We start from the raw sequence: 23,967 nt of genomic DNA on the forward strand, positions 1-23,967 counted from the left end.
CGATGGGTAACGACGCTTCGTGGGTGTCAGTTGTTGATGTGTGCAGAGGGTCCCTGGTTCGCGCCCGGGTCGGGGCGAGAGGACGGTCTAAAGTTATACTGTTACACTGGCACACAGCTCGGACACCCACCCCATAAGATATGCCACAAGAGGTCTCTTCACAGTCCCCAAGTCCAGAACAGACTATGGGAGGCACACAGTACTACATAGAGCCATGACTACATGGAACTCTATTCCACATCAAGTAACTGACACAAGCAGTAAAATAAGATTTAAAAAAACAGATGAAAAAAACACCTTATGGAACAGCGGGGACTGTGAAGCAACACAAACGTTGGCACAGACACATGCATACATACACACTATACATACACATGGATTTAGTACTGTAGATATGTGGTAGTGGTGGAGCAGGGGACTGAGGGCACACAGTGTTTTGTGAAATCAGTGAATGTATTGTATATTTTAAAAATTGTATAAACTGCCTTAATTTTGCTGGACCCCAGGAAGAGTAGCTGCGTGTATATAGCAAAGTTATCGTTTGTCATTGTGTATTTATTGCTTGTGTTATTATTTTTCTATTATAATTTTTTTATTTTTTTTTATCTCTCTCTGCATTGTTGGAAAGGCCCCATAAGTAAGCATGTCACGTTTAGTCTACACCTGTTGTTTACGAAGCATGTGACAAATAAAATTTGATTTGATACAATTTAGCAACGTCATCAAAGTATTGGGTGTGGCTGTAGACATATTGCAGTGACGTTTCGTTCAGTGTGATTCTGGCCGTGCTTCCATTCATTTACTCTGAACAGCGAGAAGAAGCGGGATAGAGTTGCATGGGTGTCGCAGTTCAATAGCCAACCAGCACCATACAACACGAAAATCATGGCAGCAATGGTACAGGACATAAAAGAAAGATTCGACAAGTTTCTTCATGAAAAGAATTTCATGACCGATGCATTGGCAAAGATCGAAGCTAAAACTGGAGTAAACAGGGCCTATATCGCAATCGGTAAGTATTTTGCTGTTATGAGATGGGGGGGGGGAGCACAAGGGATCTATTTATTGAAAAGAAAATGAGGGTATGCTGTAAGAGTTCTGGTAACACAGCCTGCATCGGTCGTGGCAGTTTGTTCTCTTGACAAATAACGTCAAGTCAATATTCTGATCAAATAAATGGTTGTACGTTTTGATGGGCTTTGTCATAATACAATACGTTTCCACATGAGCATACTGTACACCATTTTTATTTTACTAGATGATATTTACACAATCACTTATATTAATCGATKACATATTTGTAGCCTATAGGCTAATAAACAGATGTTATTATCTTGCAGCTGTCGTCGTCATTCTCGCAATTTACCTGGTTATTGGGTATGGAGCCTCCCTACTGTGCAACCTCATCGGATTTGCTTATCCAGCCTACATATCGTAAGTTTTTGTTCTTCTTCTCGTGAATTGGTCATTTAGGATAGCAGTCCAAATATTAAATTGTTGCTGCCCTGTTCTCAGCAAAAACAATTAATGAATTGCGTCATATTTGACACACCCTACCCTGTTCTTCACACGCACGCCCAATAGCATAAACACAACATCACTATGCTATTTCAACATTGCCCACAGAAAACAAGGCCCAACGGGGAATCAATCACCCACGTTGCACGGAGAGAGCCTATGTAACGGATGTGAAATGGCTAGCTAGTTAGCGGTGGGTTTCAGAGCAAGTGACGTAACCGACTGAAAGGCTGCTAGCGCGCACCACCGCTAACTAGTTAGCCATTTCACATCGGTTACACCTATTTGATCTTGTGAATAATTTTAAACACATTTTGCTTGATGGGTGTTAACCATGTAGTCAGTCCTACAGTAGCCCATGTTGAAGAAGGTCTGGGTCCAAAGTGCATGTTTACCTTACTATTAGCTTGAGAGTCAGGATTATTTTAATGGCACTGGTAAAGTACTCGGCAATATGCCAGCAGCATCTTACTACAAGTTGTTATATAATAACTAAGGTCCAATTGTAGACAATTTTGTCTGCAGGTCGGGTGTGTGTTTGATATCACCTTTAAAAAACCTAGAGTCTATGTTCGCGCCTCCGCGGAAATCAAATTAGCACAATACAAAAAATCCCCATAAGAATCTGTCAATTTAAACTAGAGAGATGTTTCTTTTTGTTGCATTGGTGGCGGCTCAATCCACCGCATCCGCCAACGTTACACTTCCGTGTCTGCGGTGAAAGGTGGCAGAGCTAGAGCGGTGTTTGTCAGACCATGAGACKTCCCGGAAATCTCTCAAAATCGTCTGTAGCGTCCGAACGACTTGGCCTATAGGACAGACACTAAAGAACAAAGGGGGGGGGCAGCGGATAACTACTATCTGTTGTTGCATGTAGTGAATGMGTTTGTATCCCAGGGGCTTAGACTGTTCTGGGTTAATGGCATCTTTCATAAGGTAGTAATGTATGGTTTCCTGTGTCTAAAGTTGYGTAAAATACTTTGATAGTGCAGCAATATGCTATAGCCCGTAATCCTATGAAATGTATTGCCACATGAATAACTTGCTACTTTGTGTTCTGGTTCCGCTCTCTATTGTGCAAAAACCGTTGAAACATTAAAATGTCACAATCTAACACTTTTGGTGTGGATGGTCTAATCAAACTCATCTATGAATGATATCAAATCACTCCTCGGGGTGAGGAGATCACATTTTCTCCCAGACACACTTACCATACAGCAGTCTATGGATCTGCAATGAGGACAATATTTGAGTTATTCAACATGTAGGCTCAAATGTGGGCAAAGCAGCCATGATATTGTTGAGGCCACTGCTCTTGTGGRGTGTTGCAAGAGACTGGGCAATAAGCACAGAGAGGAAAATCCAGATGCGCATGATTAACCACAGAAACAAAACKCAAGTGACTCAGTCATTTCAGTTGGTCCCAACCACAGTTGCTCCTTGTGATTAACTCTACATGTCTGGACAAAGTTCAACTGAACTCTGACGTATAGTGTTATCCTYGTACAACAAGTTATATTATTAAATTCATAACTTGTTTAGATATGGATGCGTTTACAAACGTCAGCACATAGTGAAACAATGCTGTTCAAAGATAAAATGGAACACTCACTCTTATTTGGCATGCAAAACATTGACACAAGACTCACAATATTACCATGGAAACCTAGTTGCCAGGCCGTATGGTATCTATTATGTTCTTTCTTTAGCCTGTAGCTTGACAGCCTGGCTATTCTTTCCCAAATATAAAATCAATGCGAATTCGTGTTTGTTATGAAATCTGCTCAGTGTGTTCAYGTCATCTTGCATAATACTTTTCCATTATGCTTTTAGGCATCCTGTCGCTAACATGGACTTATCCTTTAATTGCAGGATCAAAGCCATTGAGAGTGTAACCAAAGATGATGACACAAAATGGCTGACCTACTGGGTGGTGTATGGAGTGTTCAGCGTGGCAGAGTTCTTTGCTGACATCTTCCTGTCCTGGTTCCCATTTTACTACATGGGAAAGGTAATGCATACTGGTGTTTGTCCTTAACCTCAAGGTCCTGAAGTACAGTGGTTTCCTAATCTTTGATACTATTCAATGAGATTAACATTGAGGGCATGATGTGCAGTGCACATACACCGTTTCCTCAGTTGTCAAATTGTCCTGCTATTGTGAAACCTTCTGCACACAGTTGCCAACATCCAAACACACCCCATAGTTAAATAATTGGCTGAAATGTTTTCAACTTCAAAAGGTGTGAATTCTGAAAATAAATCACACTTACAGTACCTTCARAAAGTATTCACACCCCTTGACTTTTTCCACATTTTGTTGTTAGTGGGATTAAAATGGATTTAATTCTAATTTTGTCTACGATCTACACAAAACTAATGTCAAAGTAGAAGAACAATGCTAAAATGTGTAAAACAATTCATGAAGACAAAAAATTGCAATTCTTTTTTTTTGTTTTAAATGACTAAATTACTGATGTCTGTTCAATAATTTGAATTCCAATTTGTTCGTTTCACCCCCCTGCGAGCTCAATGCACACATTGCACAGTTTCTCTAGAGCTACACTACCGGTCAAAAGTTTTAGAACATGTACTTTTTCTTTATTTTTACTATTTATACATAGTAGAATAATAGTGAAGACACTAAAACTCTGAAATAACACATATGGAATCATGTAGTAACCAAAAAAGTGCTAAACAAATCATAATATTTTATATTTGAGATTCTTCAAATAGCCACCCTTTGCCTTGATGACAGCTTTGCACACTATTGGCATTCTCTTAACCAGCTTAGAGGTAGTCACCTGGAATACATTTCAATTAAACTGTCTAGGACTCGGGACCCCTCGCCAACAGCCAATGAAATTGCAGGGCGCCAAATTCAATCAACAGAAATCTCATAATTACATTTTCTCAAACATACAAGTATTAGACACCATTTTAAATATAAAATTCTCGTTAATCCAACCACAGTGTCTGATTTCAAAAAAGCTTTTCGGCGAAAGCAGAACATTAGGTCAGCAACTAGTCACAGAAAGCATACAGCGATTTTCCAACCAAAGAGAGGAGTCACAAAAAGCAGAAATATTGATAAAATTAATCACTAACCTTTGATATTCTTCATCAGATGACACTCCTGGGACAACATGTTACACAATACATGTATGTTTTGTTCGATCAAGTTCATATTTATATCCACAATCCTCAGTAAACATCCCATGAATTTGCACAGAGCCACATCAAATCACAGAAATACTCATAATAAACATTGATAAAAGATACAAGTGTTATTCACAGATTTAAAGATATACTTCTCCTTAATGAAACCGCTGTGTCAGATTTCAAAAAAACTTTACGGAAAAAGCAAACCATGCAATCATCTGAGTACGGCGTACAGAGACCAACACAACCCAAGAAGATATCCGCCATGTTGGAGTCAACATAAGTCAGAAATAGCATAATAAATATTCACTTACCTTTGATGATCTTCGTCAGAATGCACTCCCAGGAATCCCAGTTCCACAATAAATGTTTGATTTGTTCCATAAAGTCCATTTATGTCCAAATTCCTCCTTGTTGTTCGCACGTTCAGTACACAATCTAAACTCACGACGCGCGGGCAGGTCCAGGCAAAAGTTCAGACGAAAAGTCATATTACAGTCCGTAGAAACATGTCAAACGAAGTATAGAATCAATCTTTAGGATGTTTTTAACATAAATCTTCAATAATGTTCCAACCGGAGAATTCCTTTGTCTTCAGAAAAGCAATGGAACAGAGCTCGCTCTCACGTGAACGAGCGTCACGAGCTCAATGCATTCTGGTAGACCTCTGACTCATTCCCCTCTCATTCGGCTCCACTTCACAGTAGAAGCATCAAACTAGGTTCTGACCCATATCCCACTGTATCTTCAATAGGGAATGAGTTGAAAAACAACCAACCTCAGATTTCCCACTTCCTGGTTGGATTTTTTCTCAGGWTGTTGCCTGCCATATGAGTTCTGTTATACTCACAGACATCATTCAAACAGTTTTAGAAACTTCAGAGTGTTTTCTATCCAAATATACTAATAATATGCATATATTAGTAACTGKGACTGAGTAGCAGGCAGTTTACTCTGGGCACGCTTTTCATCCAAACGTGAAAATGCTGCCCCCTATCCATAACAAGTTAACAGGTGTGCCTTGTTAAAAGTTAATTTGTGGAATTTCTTTCCTTAATGCATTTTGTMTGGAGTCCAAATTGGAGGTTTTTGGTTCCAACCACCGTGTCTTTGTGGGACGCAGTGTGGGTGAACGGATTATCTCCGCATGTGTATTTCCCACCGTTAAGCATGGAAGAGGAGGTGTTATGGTGCTTTGCTGGTGATACTGTCAGTGATGTATTTARAATTCAAGGCACACTTAACCAGCATGGCTAACACAGCATTCTGCAGCGATACGCCATCCCATCTGGTTTGGGCTTCGTGGGACTATCATTTGTTTTTCAACAGGACAATGACCCAGCACACTTCCAGGTTGTGTAAGGGCTATTCTACCAAGAAGGAGAGTGATGGAGTGCTGCATCAGATGACCTGGCCTCCACAATCCCCCGACCTCATCCAAATTTTGGGATGAGCCAACAAGTGCTCAGCATATGTGGGAACTCCTTCAAGACTTTTGGAAAAGCATTCCAGGTTAAGCTGGTTCAGAGAATGCCAAGATTGTGCAAAGCTGTCATCAAGGCAAAGGGTGGCTATTTGAAGAATCTCAAAATATATTGATTTTTTAAAAAACACATTTTTTTTGGTTACTACATGATTCCATATGTGTTATTTCATAGTTTTTATGTCTTCAATATTATTCTACAATGTAGAAAATAGTACAAATAAATAAAAACCCTTGAATGAGTAGGTGTTCTAAAACTTTTGACTGGTCGTGTTTATCAGATCAACAGGCCAATATTCGACATAGTTTGGCTCATAAAACGTGGTAATTAACTATAATGACCATAATCCATTTCTTATCTACTTGTCCGGTCTGTGTTTCTTTTATGCCTGCTACGGAAGAGACAGAATGCGTTATTGTGAGGGGTATYGGGCATCTCTACCTGAAAATACATGATCTAAGTGATAGTTGGTATTCAGCAGTAATGAATGTATGCCTTATTTAGTTTGAAGAACTAGAAAAGTGATTTTTGTCAGACAGCAGATCTATAGAGATGAGATGACTTGGAATGAAATATTAAAGTAATCAAATAAAACAAATGTAATACACAACAACTGAAATATTTTAAAGTAATACATGATGGTTAATAAGTGATTAGCAGTAATGGGCTGTCACTACCGTCATGGAACTTTTATTAATTACTTTATTCTGTGTYACAGCATTCAACCTAAATAATCTAAATCTGTTATTTTTTTAAATAATCGAACTAATCTGAACCAACCTAAAAAAGGACTAATCTCTCAGCACTAATATCTTGATTAGATAAGTATTCAACCCAGAGTCAATATGTTATAATCACCTTTGGCAGAAATTACAGCTTTGAGTCTTTCTGGGGAAGTCTCTTAAGAGCGTTCCCCACCTGGATTGTGCAACAATTGCCCGTTATTCTTTAAAAAATAATTCAAGCTCTGTCAAATTGGTTGTTGATCATTGCTAGATAACCTTTTGCAGGTCTTGCCACATGTAACTTRGCCACTCAGGAACATTCACTGTCTTCTTGGTAAGCAACTCCAGGTTAGATTTGGCCTTGTATTTTAGGTTTGTCCGGCTGAAATTTTTATTCATCTCCCAGTGTCTGGTGGAAAGCAGACTGAAGTAGGTTTTCCTCTGGGATTTTGCCTGTGCTTAGCTCCATTCCGTTTMTTTTTTTATTWAAAAAAACTCCCCCCGTCCTTAACAATTACAAGCATACCCATAACATGATGCAGTTACCACTATCCTTGAAAATATGGAGAGTGGTACTCCGTAATGTGTTGTGTTGGATTTTCCYCAAACATAAGTTAGCATTTAGGACAGAAAGTGAATTGCTTTGCCACATTTATTGCAGTATTACTTTTCTTTGTTGCACACAGGATGCATATTTTGGAATATTTTATTCTGTACATGTTTCTTTCTTTTCACTCTGTCAATTAGGTTAGTATTGTGGAGTAACTACAATGCTGTTGACCCATCCTCAGTTTTCTCCTATTACAACCATTAAACTCTGTAATTGTTTTACAGTGAAATCCYTGAGCGGTTTCCTTCCTCTCCAGCAACTGAGTTAGGAAGGACGCCTGTATCTTTGTATTGATACACATTAAAAAAAATGTAAACACTTATTGCACACAGAGCGAGTTCATGCAACTTATTATGTGACTTGTTAAGCAAATTTTTACTTGTGAACTTTATTTAGGCTTTCCATATCAAAGGGGTTGAATACTTATTGCCYCCAGACATTACAAATTAAAAGCTAAACATTTCTACATAGTTCCACTGTGACGTTATGGGCTATTGTGTTTAGGCCAGTGACRACAAAATCTATTTAATACATTTTAAATTCAGGCTGTAACACACCAACATTTAGGAAAAGTCCAGGGGTGCAATACTTTCTGAAGGCACAGTAGCTCATCGTTAGGGTATTAAAAGCATGTTAAATCATAACATTATATTGACTCGATTCAATAACTTAATCTYCTTCCTTAATCTACATCCATCATGTGCTGGTATGAAGCAGATGTCCTTATTTCCTTCCCATCTAAATCTCCATGGCAACRGAGCTCATGCCTGCCAGCTTGTGTAATTTGCTAGAGCACTTACTCAGACTTTATTCTTGGCGGCGTTTCCTGGAAGCATTGGGTGAAAACGTTATTTTGTTTGTTTCCCCTCAGTGTGCCTTCTTGGTGTGGTGCATGGCTCCAACTCCYTCTAACGGTTCCATCCAGATATACACGCGGATCATCCGTCCCATTTTCCTCAAGCACGAGACCAAGATTGACAACATAGCCAAGGACCTCAAGGGCAAGGCGTCAGAGGCTGCGGACAAGTTCAAAGATGAAGGTAGGCACACCGGGCATCTGTTTTCAATGTCTCTCTGAAGTACGGTGAATCCTTTTTAAAACCGTCTCTGCTTTTGCCCTTTTGAATCTTATCTTTATCATTTTAAAAGGATTAAATATGCAGTATCTGCTCTTTGAAAGTAGTTGACGGTGATGCCTTTCGCTCTGACAGGTTTTGAGGAATGGGTTCAGACAGTTTTCATAAATGTAACACGTTTTCTTCATTGCATTATTGAGGAACGGTGAACCTGTCACATTGACAGATTTTAAATGGCCATTGTTGATATGTCCAATTTTTTTTAAAGGTCAGCATCACATTAATTGGAATGCTCTGGTCTTGACCATTAATTTTCATTGTCAAATTGTCTGAGTGACTGCTCCTCAGACAGACAGACAGACTGACGGTGTTGTTGAGGTAGGCCTCTTGATAGGCAGACGGTGTTGAGGTAGGCCTCTTGACAGACAGACAATGTTTTTGTTCCACAGCGAAGAAAGCGACGGCGAACTTGATGTGGGAGGAGGGGATGAAGAAGGACTCCTAAAGGCGCCGCGAGGACAAAGTTCCCCAAAGTTCAACAGCATTGTCATCTCTGGAGTGGACTGTGTTACACAGCTCAATAAATGTTGCCTTGGATTTTTTTTATTGTTTATTATTTTATAAATTATCTGAAGGATAGCATCTTGGTCTTGCACAGTTTGTCTGTAAAAAAACAAAAAAAAAACAGCGATAGATGGTCACATATTCACAAGAGTGATGTAAAACCGTTTGAAACCTTTAACTTGTTTGCGTACCTTTAGGCTGTRATGAGCCAGTGATGTTGTTTCCCCTCCTGCTACGCTTTAAGTACCCAAATAAAATAAAAAGAAACTTGCTGTTATTTCTCCATTGTTTCTCTCCCTCCATTATGTATGGATTATGGTCTTTTTTACAATGTTATTTTTGGCAGAGAGTTTGTGACGTGTACTAGACCAATAGCTAACATTTTGGCTGGATTTACTATTTTTATTTGCATACCAGAACCTCCCCTGTAAATTGGGGCCTGCTTATAGAAGAAAGATACTGATAGAAGATTAACTTTACTGTTCAACTTTCAATGGAAAAGGATTGATTTGCTGATACAAAATCCAACCTAATAAACAGCACACAAGGCTGGCAGCAGCAAAGACTCGGCTGCAGATCAGCATCGCTGGGGCAATTGTAGGGGGTTAAGTGACTTGCTCACGGACACGTCGGCAGTGAATAGTACCTGGGATCAGAGATCAGCAGCCATCTTGTTGCCAGGTTAGTTCCCGCTTATGTAGCCCGGTCCAGAGGGGTATGCTACAAAGCAAGTTAACTTTGACAAACAACCAGAAAGAACCATTTATTTTCTGGTTCATAAAGCTAGACTTAGATATGTGTTTTTGGTTGTTAAGTAGATGATGCCAATTTCAAACATATCCTTCTAAACAAAACTTTTTCTGAATAGGCAAGTTAGCAGGCTAACTCATTGATCCTGTTTTGACGTATATCCCTCTGGGCTTGAAGCAGAAACCTTCCCATGTATCCTTTGGTAACACGATAGACTGATATATGAGTGAGGAACAATTGATGTACATCCATGATCAATAATGGACTTTTTTTTGTGTGTATGTTTATTGGGTAGAGATGCAGAGGTGAAAGGTAGATGAGAGTGCTGAACACATGCTGGCAGCGGTGCATGAGATGCCAGAATATTCAGTGGTGGGAAAAGTACCCATTTTTCATACTCTAGTGAAAGTCACCCAGTAAAATACTACTTGAGTAAAAGTATTTGGTTGTAAATATAACTGCTAAAATATACTCAAATATCAAAAGTAGAAATCATTTCAAATTTCTTTATATGGCAGACGGMCCCATTTTGTTTTGAAAATGTACGGATAGCCAGGGGCACACTACAACACTCACAAAATATGTATTTGTGTTGTGAGTCTGCCAGATCAGAGGCAGTACAGACGACGTGTTCTCTGTTTAGTGAGTCTGTTAGATCAGAGGCAGTAGGGATTGTTTTATTTAAAATATAAATAGTAAAGTACAGATATATAAAAAACTACTTAAGTATTATTACGACACCACTGAGAATATTGAGTGTTCTCTCCCTCCCTCCGCTTTATTTCACACGTACCTGWAGGCCTGGCGCTGTGTTCAAGGATTGTCAACAAGAAACCATTGCCAGGTAACCAGTATCATATTTGGGAAATGTTTTTCAAGCATGATATCCGTGCAACATTGCCAATGTCCTGGTTGTGCATGAAATGAAGGGTGAAAGGAAGCCTACTCGGTGTTGGGGACCGTGGGATGGGCCGTTGTAATGTGGTGCRTTGGTGTGAGCAGCAGCACGTATCTCCATGGTTACTGATAGWGGTGTGATGAAGTCTGGTTTTCCCTCTCGCTTGAGGTGCAACCTGACTGTCATTTTTCTGTGCGTTGTTGGGAATTGTATGCAGATAGTATTAATCYTTTACCACCCGAGAACTGCTCTTAACGCAATCAACCAGTGTGTATGAATTGKATCATGTTCCTGTCCTGCTAACCATTCAACATGTAATGAGTACTTTTGAGTGTCAGGGAAAATGCGGAGCTAGCGTAGCAGGTTCACTGTAGCAGTCAAACTTTAGTTCCATCTTGTCGTCACGAACACACTTTTCAGATTTAACTATACTTTTTCAAACGTTATCCTCGTCGCCATTGTTCAGACCTATCCTTACAACTTGTGCTAAATTAGGATATTATASTCAATTGAATAACCCGGACTCGGGTACATTTCAACACGTCTTTAAGTTACTCCATGACTGTGTAACGGTGTAACAAGATCCTAGCATTATTTCCAAAAGAAAAAAAGCATGCATCATAAATTATTAGAAATCAYAAATTACATTTATTTGATGTAACTTATAATTGTGCTTACCGCACATCATTTTCTGCTTGGTTTCAAGAGAAATGCATTGAAAGAGAGAMATGAAAATATCGAGGTCTAATAAATGTAACTTCTACTYTCTGATGTTTTCTAATTTATGACGCATGGATTTTTTTAATTTAGGAAATAATGCTGGGTTCTTGTTACACCGTTACAATCATGGAGTAAAGACGTGTTGAAATGTACATCGTAGCCAGACAAATACAGAAACACTATGTTCACGAACTGCATCTCCGAAAATACGTGTATTTTATTTGCATTTTGGAACATATTGCACAATAGGCTATAACGTTTTTACCAGGCTATAAATGTATCCCGCTCGCGAATCACAACACACATATAACTTTGATACGCTCGAGGAATGTAATACTGCAAACTTTCACCCGATGACCTTTTGCTAAGCCTGGCCCCAGAGTTTTGGGAAACCAATTGCAGTGCTCCAATGGATAGCAGCTGTCTTCCAGTCCGACACTTTGGACAAGCTCACGTTTAAAACGCATGAGAGCCATTGAAGGCTGTGGCAAAAACTGCGTTTTCTTCAAAAAAKGTATGTTTTAATGAATAAATAATTKAACAGTGCATCATGATTACTTTCTACTGTGATTTCTGAACTGCAGAGCCTGTTGGGAGTATTTTTCCAATCCAAAATGTTACTTATGTAACATTGTTTGCTAGCTCAGCTGGTTAACTAGCTCTGTCTCATTGATCACCAAACGTTTCTAACGCCTGTTATCTACTAGGGATGTGCTTCTCTCCTTTCATGAACAATTCGATACCCATCAAGATGCATGGGCTCTGATACGTGTTAGATTTTTTTGGGGGGGAAAAATGCACTGTATATTTAGAAATCAAACTTTATTTGTCACATGCGCCGAATACAACAAGTGTAGACCTTACCGTGAAATACTTACTTACAAGCCCTTAACCAACAGTGCAGTTCAGGAAGACTTAAGAAAATATTTACGAAATAAACAAAAAAATAATAAAAAGTAACACAATAACAAGGCTATATACAGGGGGTACCGGTACTGAGTCAGTGTGCGGGGGTACAGGTTAGAGGTAATTTGTACATGTGGGTAGGGGTGAAGTGACTATGCATAAAAGTAGCAGCAGTGTACAAAACAAATGGGGGGAGGGTCAATGTAATAGTCCAGTGGCCATTTGATTATTTGTTCAGCAGTCTTATGGCTTGGGTGTAAAAGCTGTTAAGGAGCCTTTTGGTCCTAGACTTGGTGCTCTGGTACCGCTTGCTGTGCRGTAGCAGCGAAAACAGTCTATGACTTGGGTGACTGGAGTCTAACAATTTTATGGGCTTTCCTCTGACACCGCCTATTATATAGGTCCTTATATAGGTCCTGAATTGCAGGAAGCTTGGCCCCAGTGATGTACTGGGCCGTACGCACTTAGCATGGCATTTAGCCAATTAATATAATGCAGCTTTKAATTTTTACCCTTCTCTCGAAAGCGAATAGTTTATACGTTTGGAATTTTACAGAGAGCTTCTCCCGCTCTGACCAATGAATGCTAAATTATTGCAGTCCTTTATGAAATTACCATGTTCATGTAAACATGACCAAATAGAGTGGTGAGGAGAAGCTCAGTGGACCCTTTGTGTCCAGAAGTAATTTAGCCATTCATTGTAGTCATTGCGATCTGTCGAGTTTAATAAAGTCCAGCTAACCCTACGTCAATGATGCCGGTGGATCTTAAAACTGAACTTGGATCCGCATTAAGTAGCAATGATATCCTTCGMCACCGCCATYTTACGGCAGATATCTCGAACCAGTCATGACTATTCAACAAAACATAATTTAAAAAAATGTACAACATGATTGTATAGAGAGTAGAGTAGTTTTGAAGTTGAGGGTGGAGTACCAATGAAGTTTGTCAATTAGGACGAAAACTAGTATAGTTCAGCAAGCCAGCTAGTTTAGCYAGGAAAAACAAGCTTGGGCCTGGTGCGCATGTGCGCCATCTAGGCTAATTCAGGAGACAGATTGTAGTTTTTATGCCCTGATATCAGGAGCTGGTGGCGAAAAGTTTGATTAAACAATTTAGAGATTGAAACTAATAAATTACTTATTTAAGGAGAGCAAATCGATATACAATCCCGAAATCAGCTGTAATTGTCAATAGTTAAACCAAGCTTAAAATTATGTTTGAGTGAACCTTAATCCAGAAAAGTTATGGTGAATTCGCTTCCGGACACGGTCGACTCCTCCTCAACGCTCTACACACTGACTRTATAAAGATGCACTATGCAGAAATCGCTCTGCCATTTCCGGGTTGCTAAAATTCTAATAGTACGCCTAGTTTCAGTTTGTGAAAAATACAATCAAGTATAATGTAGAGAATCATTGTACCATCTAAACAGCTGTGAAATATATTTTCCATAACCAAAAATATTGTATTTTCAGCTTGTGTACAAAACCTTAAGTAAAAGACGCAAAAATGAAACTTTAATCACTGAGATTAGATCTGTACTTATCTATTTCATAATGATTATGTTTTTGATCAGATATTATGCATTTTACCAACATTTTCACCAAATTGTCATTACCGTAACAGTTTTCGAAGTCCAAAAAAGTAATAAACAAAATATTTCAAATATTTTTTAACACTGCTCCCCTAATGAAAATGCCGGAGTTAAACAAAAGACTGGAAAATCTGACTTCAGATTTATGGACAAACTACAGCAACATAGTGTTTTATTCAAATAAATTAGGTTTAAAAAAGTTTTTTAAATGGTATAAAATGACCAGAGAATTTAATCCAGAAGGATTTCGGTAATGATAATTTAGGGTGAAATGTACAAAATTAAAGGGAAAATGTATTTAAAATAAGACAAAAGTTTGATAGGCTACTGACCTGAAGGAGAAGACGCATCAATTCAGTCACAACAGATAATAGGTATTTTTGGAGTAAAGCAATAGGAGTAAAAAACATTAGTGAACTGGCAATTCCTAAGGTTTGAGTCGGTTCTCTGACCGATGCATGCTTCATTTAGATTGGTTTGGGCTCCCACAGACAGATGCACTCATATCTTTTAAACATTTGAACCGGGGACCGATGCATATCGGAGAATCGTTACATCCCTACTAGCTAGCCACTTAATATAACTTGTTTTCTCTAAATGTATGTTGGCTAGCTATGTTATGAATACAACTACCATCTGCTGTCTACATCAGGATACGATTCGAGAGCACTAGTTCGCTCCAAAAGTGGTTATAGCTTTGACTGCATGCAGACAGTGAATTCAGAGCCACTATGTGGCTATAGCTACACTGCAAACATATTTTTTACCAGGCTCCCCTGAAGCAATTGTAATGACAGTCCACCACAACATACCCAATAGTATATTGATTAGCAAGGGTTATTCTGTGTTTAATTTCAGCCCCCTCTTGAATTACTCCCTGTTCACCCATGACTGTGTGGCTAAACACATCTCCAACTCAATCATCAAGTTGGCTGATGACACAACAGTGGTAGGCCTGATTACCAACAACAACGAGACAGCCTACTACAGAGCCTGGCGGAGTGGTGCCAGGAAAATAACCTCTCCCACAATGTCAACAAAACAAAAGAGCTGATCTGGGACTACAGGAGACCACAGAGACAACACGCCCCATTCACATCGACGTGGCCCGAGTGGAGGGTAAAAAAGCTTCAAGTTCCTTGGTGTGCACATCACAGAGGACCTGAAATGGTCCCACCACACAACACCGTGGTGAAGGAGGTGCAACATTGCCTCTTCAACCTAAGGAGACAAATTCAGTTTGGCCCCTAACGGTAGGTTTTGACCAGAAGCGGAGCCTCCGCTTGACAACCCTTTGCTCCAAAATAAACCTATTCAAGTAAGTAAGTAAATACATTTGGAATTAAAAAACAACAACAATGTATTGTAACGACCCTGGGTTTATAAGCACGGATATCGACACTGCTGCTCGAGCATGCTTTTGTGGCACAGTCGATAGCCGCTGGACTTTTGGCTAGAAGGTTGAGGATTCAAGACCTGCTCCCTGCCTGTTTCATTACATTGGTGTCAGAAGTGATCGGACCTTGCATCCACGACAGTGCGTGTGCTTGGCCGGTGAGCGCGTTCCTGTAAGACGTAGAGTCGCAAACTAGCGCGGGGACGCGCTCTTTGAAAGGAGGGTCGAGGGTTCGAGACCTGCTCACTGCTGTTTCATTACAGTATTATTAGCTAGCTAGCTACAACAGGCAACTGTGTGTAGGCTAATGAGCTGCTAGCTAGCCAGCTAGACAACTTTACATACTATAGCTAAGTGAAATATAATCAACTAGCTAACTTCATATTTGCTTGTTATCTTGATGTAGGCCTATTTATCGTTGTAAATTAAAAACTTATACTCCAAATTTCAACAGGGTGAAAGGATGTTCTGCTCCAGCTGTCAGAAAAGGGAGTAGGTGTATTAACTAGTTAGATAGGGCAGGTTGTGGGATGACATAGTGTATATTAAAATATTCTACAGTTCTAGTCCTTGATAGGAAAACCATGAAGACAAACAGAGATAATAGTCAGGGGGCTGTCTAATTGCAATATAATGAAGCCTGTTCCTTTGTGTTGTTATCTGTCCTTAGATATGGAGAGCTGCGAAACACTGTCTGCAGATGAAGAGGTCCCAGTGAATGTCCCAAGAACCTGCTGGCACATCCTTGTATACCATGGGTTGTAAATGTTAGCACATGTTGTATACAACAATACAGTTAAAAGTAATACACAATTTAGGCTACAAACTTATTACAACTGTAGCAGGCCAATCCTTCTCCTGGAGGTATGCTGGTTGTGCCGGCTTCTGTTCAAGCCCAGCACTAACACACCTGATTCAAATGATCAAACCTAATGAGTTGATAATAATGTGTATTATTGGTGGGCTGGAATAGAAATATGCTCACCAAGTAAATCAAGGAGTGGATCAAGGTTAGTCACATCTGGTATGGACTTTTTTTGTTCACCTGAAATGAAGCTTTCGTAATAATAGCCTACTTACTAAGATGTCTAATATTTACAAACAAGTTAGCTAATTTGTACATTTTGAAATTATATGTTTAAACTTGTTTTAATTGTTAATTTAAAAAACATAATTCAAGATGAACTAGTGTCAGTGTTCATTAATCACAGATCATAGTTGTACAATAAAAAGGTGTGAAGGAAAATAACGGGGTGTGCAGAGCGTTAATTCTACCTCTTTTTTGCTGAGAATTCTTTTAGAATATAGAGACAATCTGAAGGTCAATGGCATGGAGGAGGATTGCAGGTGTAACAGGGTTGAAATAGACATCCTTAGTTGTATGAGTATTGTCTTAATTAAGCAGCCAGGTTATGAATATGTATTTATAGTTGTAGAGCCACTTGCTGTGTTATTTGAGTAACTGCATCCCGTGTGTGTATATATACAGTGCCAGTCAAAAGTTTGGACACACCTACTCATTCAAGGGTTTTTCCTTTATTTTTTACTATTTTCTACATTGTGTAATAATAGTGAAGACATCAAAACTATGAAATAACAGATGGAATCATGTTCTAACAAAAGAAGTGTTAAACAAATCTAAATATTTAATATTTGAGATTCTTCAAAGTAACCACCCTTTGCTTTGATGACAGCTTTGCACACTTGGCATTCTCTCAGCCAGCTTTATGAGGTAGTCACCTGGAATGCATTTCAATTAACAGGTGTGCCTTGTTAAAAGTACATTTGTGGAATTTCTTTCCTTTTAATGCGTTTGAGCCAATAACTTGTGTTGTGACAAGGTAGGGGTGGTATACAGAAGACAGCCCTATTTGGTAAAAGACCAAGTCCATATTATGGCAAGAACAGCTCAAATAAGCAAAGAGAAATKACAGTCCATCATTACATTTTTACTAAGTCAGTCAATCCAGAAAATGTAAAGAACTTTTAAAGTTTATTCAAGTGCAGTCGCAAAAACCATAAAGCACTATGATGAAAATGGCTCTCATGAGGACCTCCACAGGAAAGGAAGACCCAGAGTTACCTCTGCTGCAGAGGATAYGTTCATTAGATTGAAGACCAAATATATAAATAAATGCTTCACAGAGTTCAAGTAATAGACACATTTCAACATCAACTGTTCAGAGGAGACTGCGTGAATCAGGCCTTCATGGTCAAACTGCTGCAAAGAAACCACTACTAAAAAGGACACCAATAATAAGAAGAGACTTGCTTAGGCCAAGAAACACGAGCGATGGACATTAGACCGGTGGAAATCTGTCCTTTGGTCTGATGTGTCCAAATTTAATATTTTTGGTTTCAACCGCTGTCTTTGTGAGACATAGAGTAGGTGAACGGCTGATCTCTGCATGTGTGGTTCCCACCGTGAAGCATGGAGGAGGTGGTGTGGGGGTGCTATGCTTGTGACAGTATCAGTGATTTATTTAGAATTCAAGGCACACTTAACCAGAATGGCTACCACAGCATTCTGATTTGCGCTTAGAGGGACTATCATTTATTTTCCAACAGGACAATGACTCAACACACCTCCAGGCTGTGTAAGGGCTATTTGACCAAGAAGGAGAGTGATGGAGTGCTGCAACAGATTACCTGGCCTCCACAATCACCCGACCTCAACCCAATTGAGATGGTTTGGGATGAGTTGGACCGCAGAGTGAAGGAAAAGCAGCCAACAAGTGCTCAGCATATGTGGGAACTCCTTCAAGACTGTTGGAAAAGCATTCCAGGTGAAGCTGGTTGAGAGAATGCCAAGCGTGTGCAAAGCTGTCATCAAGGCAAAGGGTGGCTACTTTGAAGTATCTCAAGTATATTTTGTTTTGTTTAACACGTCTTTGGTTACTACATGATTCCATACGTGTTATTTCATAGTTTTGATGTCTTCACTATTATTCTACAATGTAGAAAACAGTAAAAATAAAGAAAAAAAACTTGAATGAGTATGTGTGTCCAAACTCTTGACTGGTACTGTGTATATATATACACACACACATACACACACACACAGTGGCAAGAAAAAGTATGTGAACCCTTTGGTCATTACCTGGATTTCTGCATAAATTGGTCATAMAATTTGATCTTAATTTGATCTAAGTCACAACAATAGACAAACAGTCTGCTTAAACTAATAACACACAATGTGTTTTCGTGTCTTTATTGAACACACCGTGTGAACATTCACAGTGTAGGGTGGGAAAAGTATGTGAACCCTTGGATTTAATAACTGGTTGACCCTCCTTTGGCAGCAATAACTCAACCAAATGTTTTCTGTAGTTGCGGATCAGACCTGCTCAACGGTCAGGAGGAATTTTAGGCCATTCATCTTTACAGAACTGTTTCAGTTCAGCAATATTCTTAGGATGTCTGGTGTGAACCGCTCGAGGTCATACCACAGCATTTTAAATCGGGTTGAGGTCAGGACTCTGACTGGGCCTCTCCAGAAGGCGTATTTTCTTCTGTTGAAGCCATTCTGTTGTTGATTTACTTCTGTGTTTTGGGTCGTGGTCCTGTTGCATCACCCAACTTCAGTTGAGCTTCAATCGGTGGACAGATAGCCTTACATTCTCCTGCAAAATGTCTTGATAAACTTGGGAATTCATTTTCCGTCCATGATAGCAAGCTGTCCAGGCCCTGAGGCTGAAAAGCAGCCCCAAACCAAAATGCTCCCTCCACCATACTTTATAGTTGGGATGGGGTTTTGATGTTGGTGTGCTGTGCCTTTTTTYCCCCACCACACATAGTGTTTTGTGTTCCTTCCAAACAACTCAACTTTAGTTTTTCTGTCCTCAGAATATTTTGCCAGAAGCGCTGTGGAATATCCAGGTGCTCTTTTGCGAACTTCAGATGTCTAGCACTGTTTTTTGGGGGGCAGCAGTGGCTTCTTCTGGGGTGTCCTCCCATGAACACCATTCTTGTTTAGTGTTTTACGTATCTTAGACTCGTCAACAGAGATGTTAGCATGTTCCAGAGATTTCTGTAAGTCTTTAGCTGACACTCTAGGATTCTTCTTAACCTCATTGAGCATTCTGCGCTGTGCTCTTGCAGTCATCTTTGCCGAACGGCCACTCCTTGGGAGAGTAGCAACAGTGCTGAACTTTCTCCATTTATAGACAATTTGTCTTACCGCAGACTGACGAACATCAAGCCTTTTAGAGATACTTTTGTAACCCCTTCCAGCTTTATATAAGTTAACAATTCTTAGGTCTTCTGAGATCTCTTTTGTTCGAGGCATGGTTCACATCAGGCAATGCTTCTTGTGAATAACAAACTCAAATTTTGAGAGTGTGTTTTATAGGGCAGGGCMGCTCTAACCAACATCTCCAATCTCGTCTCATTGATTGGACTCCAGGTTAGCTGACTCCTGACTCCAATTAGCTTTTGGAAAAGTCATTAGCCTAGGGGTTCACATACTTTTTCCAACCTACACTGTGAATGTTTAAATGATGTATTCAATATAGACAAGAAAAATACAACAATTGGTGTGTTATTAGTTTAAGCACACTGTGTTTGTCTATTGCTGTGACTAAAATCAGATAAAATTTGATAACTAATTTATGCAGAAATCCAGGTAATTCCAAATTGTTCACATACTTTTTATTGCCACTGTATATGTAAGCATGATCACGCAGCATCCGGTCAAAAGGTTTGTTAAACCTTGATGGAGATTGTGTGGTGAGTTTGCAGTTTACAGTGTTGTGTATGTATTTGCAGAATAAACCGTGAACGAGAACAGCACCGTGTCCTTTGTCGATGAGCCATATGAGAGCGGTTACACAGAGATGTTGGTGTTGATGGTGGGGGAAGAGAGATTTGCAAGTCAAAACCACAATTTCCTTTACCCATGTACCACTCATTGCTGAGAGAATGAACTGAGCTATAATCAATGTCGTGACACATGTACACTATATATATATATATATATATATATATATATATACACAAAAGTATGTGTACACTCCTTCAAATTAGTGGATTTGTCTATTTCAGCCACACCCGTTGCTGACAGGTGTATACAATCGAGCACACAGCCATGCAATCTCCATAGTCAAACATTGGCTGTGGCTGTTTTTATGGTTCGGGTTAGGTCCCTTAGTTCCGGTGAAGGGAAATCTTAACACTACAGCATACAATCACATTCTAGACGATTCTGTGCTTCCAACTTTGTGGCAACAGTTTGGGGAAGGCCCTTTCCTGTTTCAGCATGACAAAGCGAGGTCCATACAGAAATGGTTTGTTGAGATCGGTGTGGAAGAACATGACTGGTCTGCACCGTGCCCTGATCTCAACGCCATCAAACACCTTTTGGATAAATTGGAACGCCAACGGCGAGCCAGGCCTAATCACCCAACATCAGTGCCCAACCTCACCAATGCTCTTGTGGCTGAATGGAAGCAAGTCTCCACAGCAATGTTCCAACATCTAATGGAAAGCCTTCCCATAAGAGTGGAGGCTGTTATAGCAGCAAAGGGGGGGACCAACTCCATATTGATGCCTATGATTTTGGAATGTCCACATTCTTTTGGTCATGTGTAATACATTATTTGTTGTTCATTGTCTACTTCTTAGGTGCATATAATGTCCAGGGCATAACCCACCCTGATCGCTGTGTTCACCATTCTATTTCACTTCACATTTGATGATATCTGAAGTGAGATAGAAAATGAATGTAGCAAATCAGGTTGGTTCCACCAAGCTAATCATGATATTGATACATTGATAATGTAGTCAATGCTCTCTCTCTGTGTGACCAACAAGTATCTTTGTTGAGGGGCCAGAGGTGATCTACGTTGCCATGCCCATCAATGGGGCTCTGGCAAAGACCTCACCTCCAGCCTCACCTCTTGCCTGTTCACCAACAGTCATTGATGGGGAGAACAGTATTTAGTCTGGTAGCCTAACTTGTTAAAACTTCAACATAGTATATGTTTGTGTGAGAGACATCACCTATCCCTAATTTCCATTGGTAATAGACATTGCTCTCTCGTGTTGTGTGTGTGTGTGTGTGTCTGGCTTGTATGGTTGTGTGTGTGTGTGTGTGTGTGTGTGTGTGTGTGTGTGTGTGTGTGTGTGTGTGTTTCAGACGGCAGCCTCAGTCATTTGATGGGGATACCATAATTGGGTAGGGTTTATCTGACCTGTTCAAACTTAAACATAGGATAGGTAATATCTGACACAAAACAGGTACTAACTGCCTTTCGGTAACAGAACATGGAGCCAGCACATGGAGACTTGAAAGATGTGATTAAGTCCAGACTGACAGACGGGCTTGATATTGAGGTCTGAATGGAGAGAGACCTGGCACTCAGCATAAACATTTGACTAGACACAACTTTTACTTGTATTGTCTTTTATTTTTATTGAATTGAATAGTACAGTATTAGTCAACATGGGGAGGGAGAAACCCTAGCTGTGTTCGAATACTCATACTAACCGCGCTATTTGTGACGTGAATTGAGTAAATAGTATGCGTATTGGTCATAGTATGGATATATAGTTAGTATGCCAAAAGTTCCCGGATGTCGTACTAAATCGACAAAATATTAAGTATACACGCAGTGGACACTATTTCCGTACTTTACGGCCCATAATGCAAATCTTCAGAAAATTGGCTTGACTTCACATCGTTTCCAGATTTGAAGAAATTGGCAGAAAATATGTAGTCGAAGTACAACGAGAACGGATACAAATTCATTGCTTTAACCAATTATGACAAATGTTAAGAAAATGTTTTGCAATGTAATAAAGTAATTACTTTTCAAATAAGTTACCTTACACGTTATGTTGGTGACAATTTGTCAGCTACGCTGTCCTTAAGAACCACAGAGTATCATTACAGCAGTTTTACCGGTATGTTAGTTGGCTACTTATACATCAAACTTGCCAGTATATTAACTATAGGCTGTCTAACTACCCAACGTTTATTGACTTGATTATTCCCGTCATTCTTAGCTAAATGGTATAACTTAGTCGTGCGTTCTCAATGGACATTCGGGTGCTTTCGTAAATTTGCTCTGGCTATCTACTCCGATTTCAGAGCGCAGAATAATGAATTTACAGTGCTCAACACCGTTGAATATGGCCGTGTCAGTAAACGTCGCAACAAAAAAAAACGTAATTAAACGGCTAGGGCGAGTAAAATAGTCAGAGTGGTCTAATTTGTGTCTGGAAGTAGCTAGCCAACGTTAGCTTGGGTGCTTGACTGCAGTTGTAAGGTCAGAACGCTCAAATCAACCGTAAATTACTCTTCGGTCCGAGCGTGAAACGCTCTGAATTTACAAACGGACAATCTGACAACACTCTGAATTTACGAGCGCACTCCATATTGAGTTTGAGAACACACCCGAAGTCGTAACATGTCYARCTAGTAAATGTGTTATGTCAACTAGCAAGCAAGAGGTGGCAGAGCAACAGCATCAACTTCCGGTAGACATACGAAGCGATAGTACGCTCAACTGAAAGCATACTGTTCGTATACTAAAATGAACTAATAGTATGTAGTATATGCTCATTAATATGTAGTATACAGTGTGAGTATTAGAACACAGGTCCTTTGTATTCTGCACCAGGATCAGGGAACTCCTGTTGTATATGGGACATTCTATTAGCAGAACACTGTTTCTACAGTATCATGTAAAGGGATGTTTATTATACCTGATACTACATTTAAAAGTTATAAAAACACAGTTTAGAATATCTTGTTAAATATTACTCAATGTGTATTTATTCCTTGTGTTATTTTTCTTTGCATTTTTAGGAATGTCCCATAAGCAAGAATTTCACTGTTAGTCTACACCTGTTGTTTACAAAGCATGTGACAAATAATGTTTTTATTTTATTTGATCTACATTAATTCATCAATTGCATTCTTCTCATATTACTCTGTAGGCTACTTACCTCTTCAAAGCTTCCTTCAGCATCTCACCATACATGTGCCTGTAGTTATTGAATGCAACCTTGCTTGTTTGTTGTGATTGAGCTGGGGGAAACCACACCCCCATGCCAACTCACATTTGGCTTCTGTCATGGCCGCCAGCATTTCTTGAGGAGCAAGACAAAAAAAACAAGGCCAAATCAGGGGTGCAGTTCCCCTTAATAATGTTGGTTTTGTCTGTAGTCTTGTGATACATTTTCACATCAAGGCAATTTGAAAACCTTAAAAAAGGCACGGGTAGAAATAAGTTAATCCACAGATACGAATATCATTTGATGTACATCATTTGATGTACACTACCGTTCAAAACTTATGGGTCACTTAGAAATATCCTTGTTTTTGAAAGACATGGACAAAACATTGCTTTAAAATAACATCAAATTGATCAGAAATACAGTGTAGATATTGTTAATGTTGTAAATGACTATTGTAGCTGGAAATGGCAGATTTTTTATGGAATATCGACATAGGCGTACAGAGGCCCATTATCAGTAACCATCACTCCTGTGTTCCAATGGCACGTTGTGTTAGCTAATCCAAGTTTATCATTTTAAAAAGGCTAATTGATCATTAG

The 23,967-nt window shown here is 39.5% G+C and overlaps 1 protein-coding gene and 1 long non-coding RNA gene across 3 annotated transcripts; both read left to right on the top strand.

Annotated features, from left to right (window-relative positions):
• Positions 1 to 736: 736 nt before the first annotated feature.
• Positions 737 to 9,416, top strand: reep5 (receptor accessory protein 5). Its single transcript, XM_023984664.2, has 5 exons — positions 737 to 1,012; positions 1,341 to 1,434; positions 3,391 to 3,529; positions 8,371 to 8,539; positions 9,025 to 9,416. The coding sequence occupies exons 1-5, from the start codon at positions 886 to 888 to the stop codon at positions 9,078 to 9,080; spliced, it is 585 nt and encodes a 194-aa protein (XP_023840432.1). The 5' UTR covers positions 737 to 885; the 3' UTR covers positions 9,081 to 9,416.
• A 2,397-nt stretch (positions 9,417 to 11,813) lies between these two features.
• LOC139025030 (uncharacterized) lies at positions 11,814 to 16,632 on the top strand. 2 transcript variants are annotated; one of them, XR_011476463.1, is made up of 3 exons: positions 11,814 to 12,021; positions 14,869 to 15,328; positions 16,077 to 16,632. It is a non-coding gene; the product is annotated as an uncharacterized lncRNA (long non-coding RNA). The 2 variants fall into 2 exon arrangements; XR_011476462.1 differs by having other exon boundaries at positions 11,821 to 12,021; positions 14,869 to 15,263.
• Positions 16,633 to 23,967: the final 7,335 nt, after the last annotated feature.

This window comes from Salvelinus sp. IW2-2015, linkage group LG4q.1:29, assembly GCF_002910315.2.
Source record: "Salvelinus sp. IW2-2015 linkage group LG4q.1:29, ASM291031v2, whole genome shotgun sequence".
NCBI lineage: Eukaryota > Metazoa > Chordata > Actinopteri > Salmoniformes > Salmonidae > Salvelinus > Salvelinus sp. IW2-2015.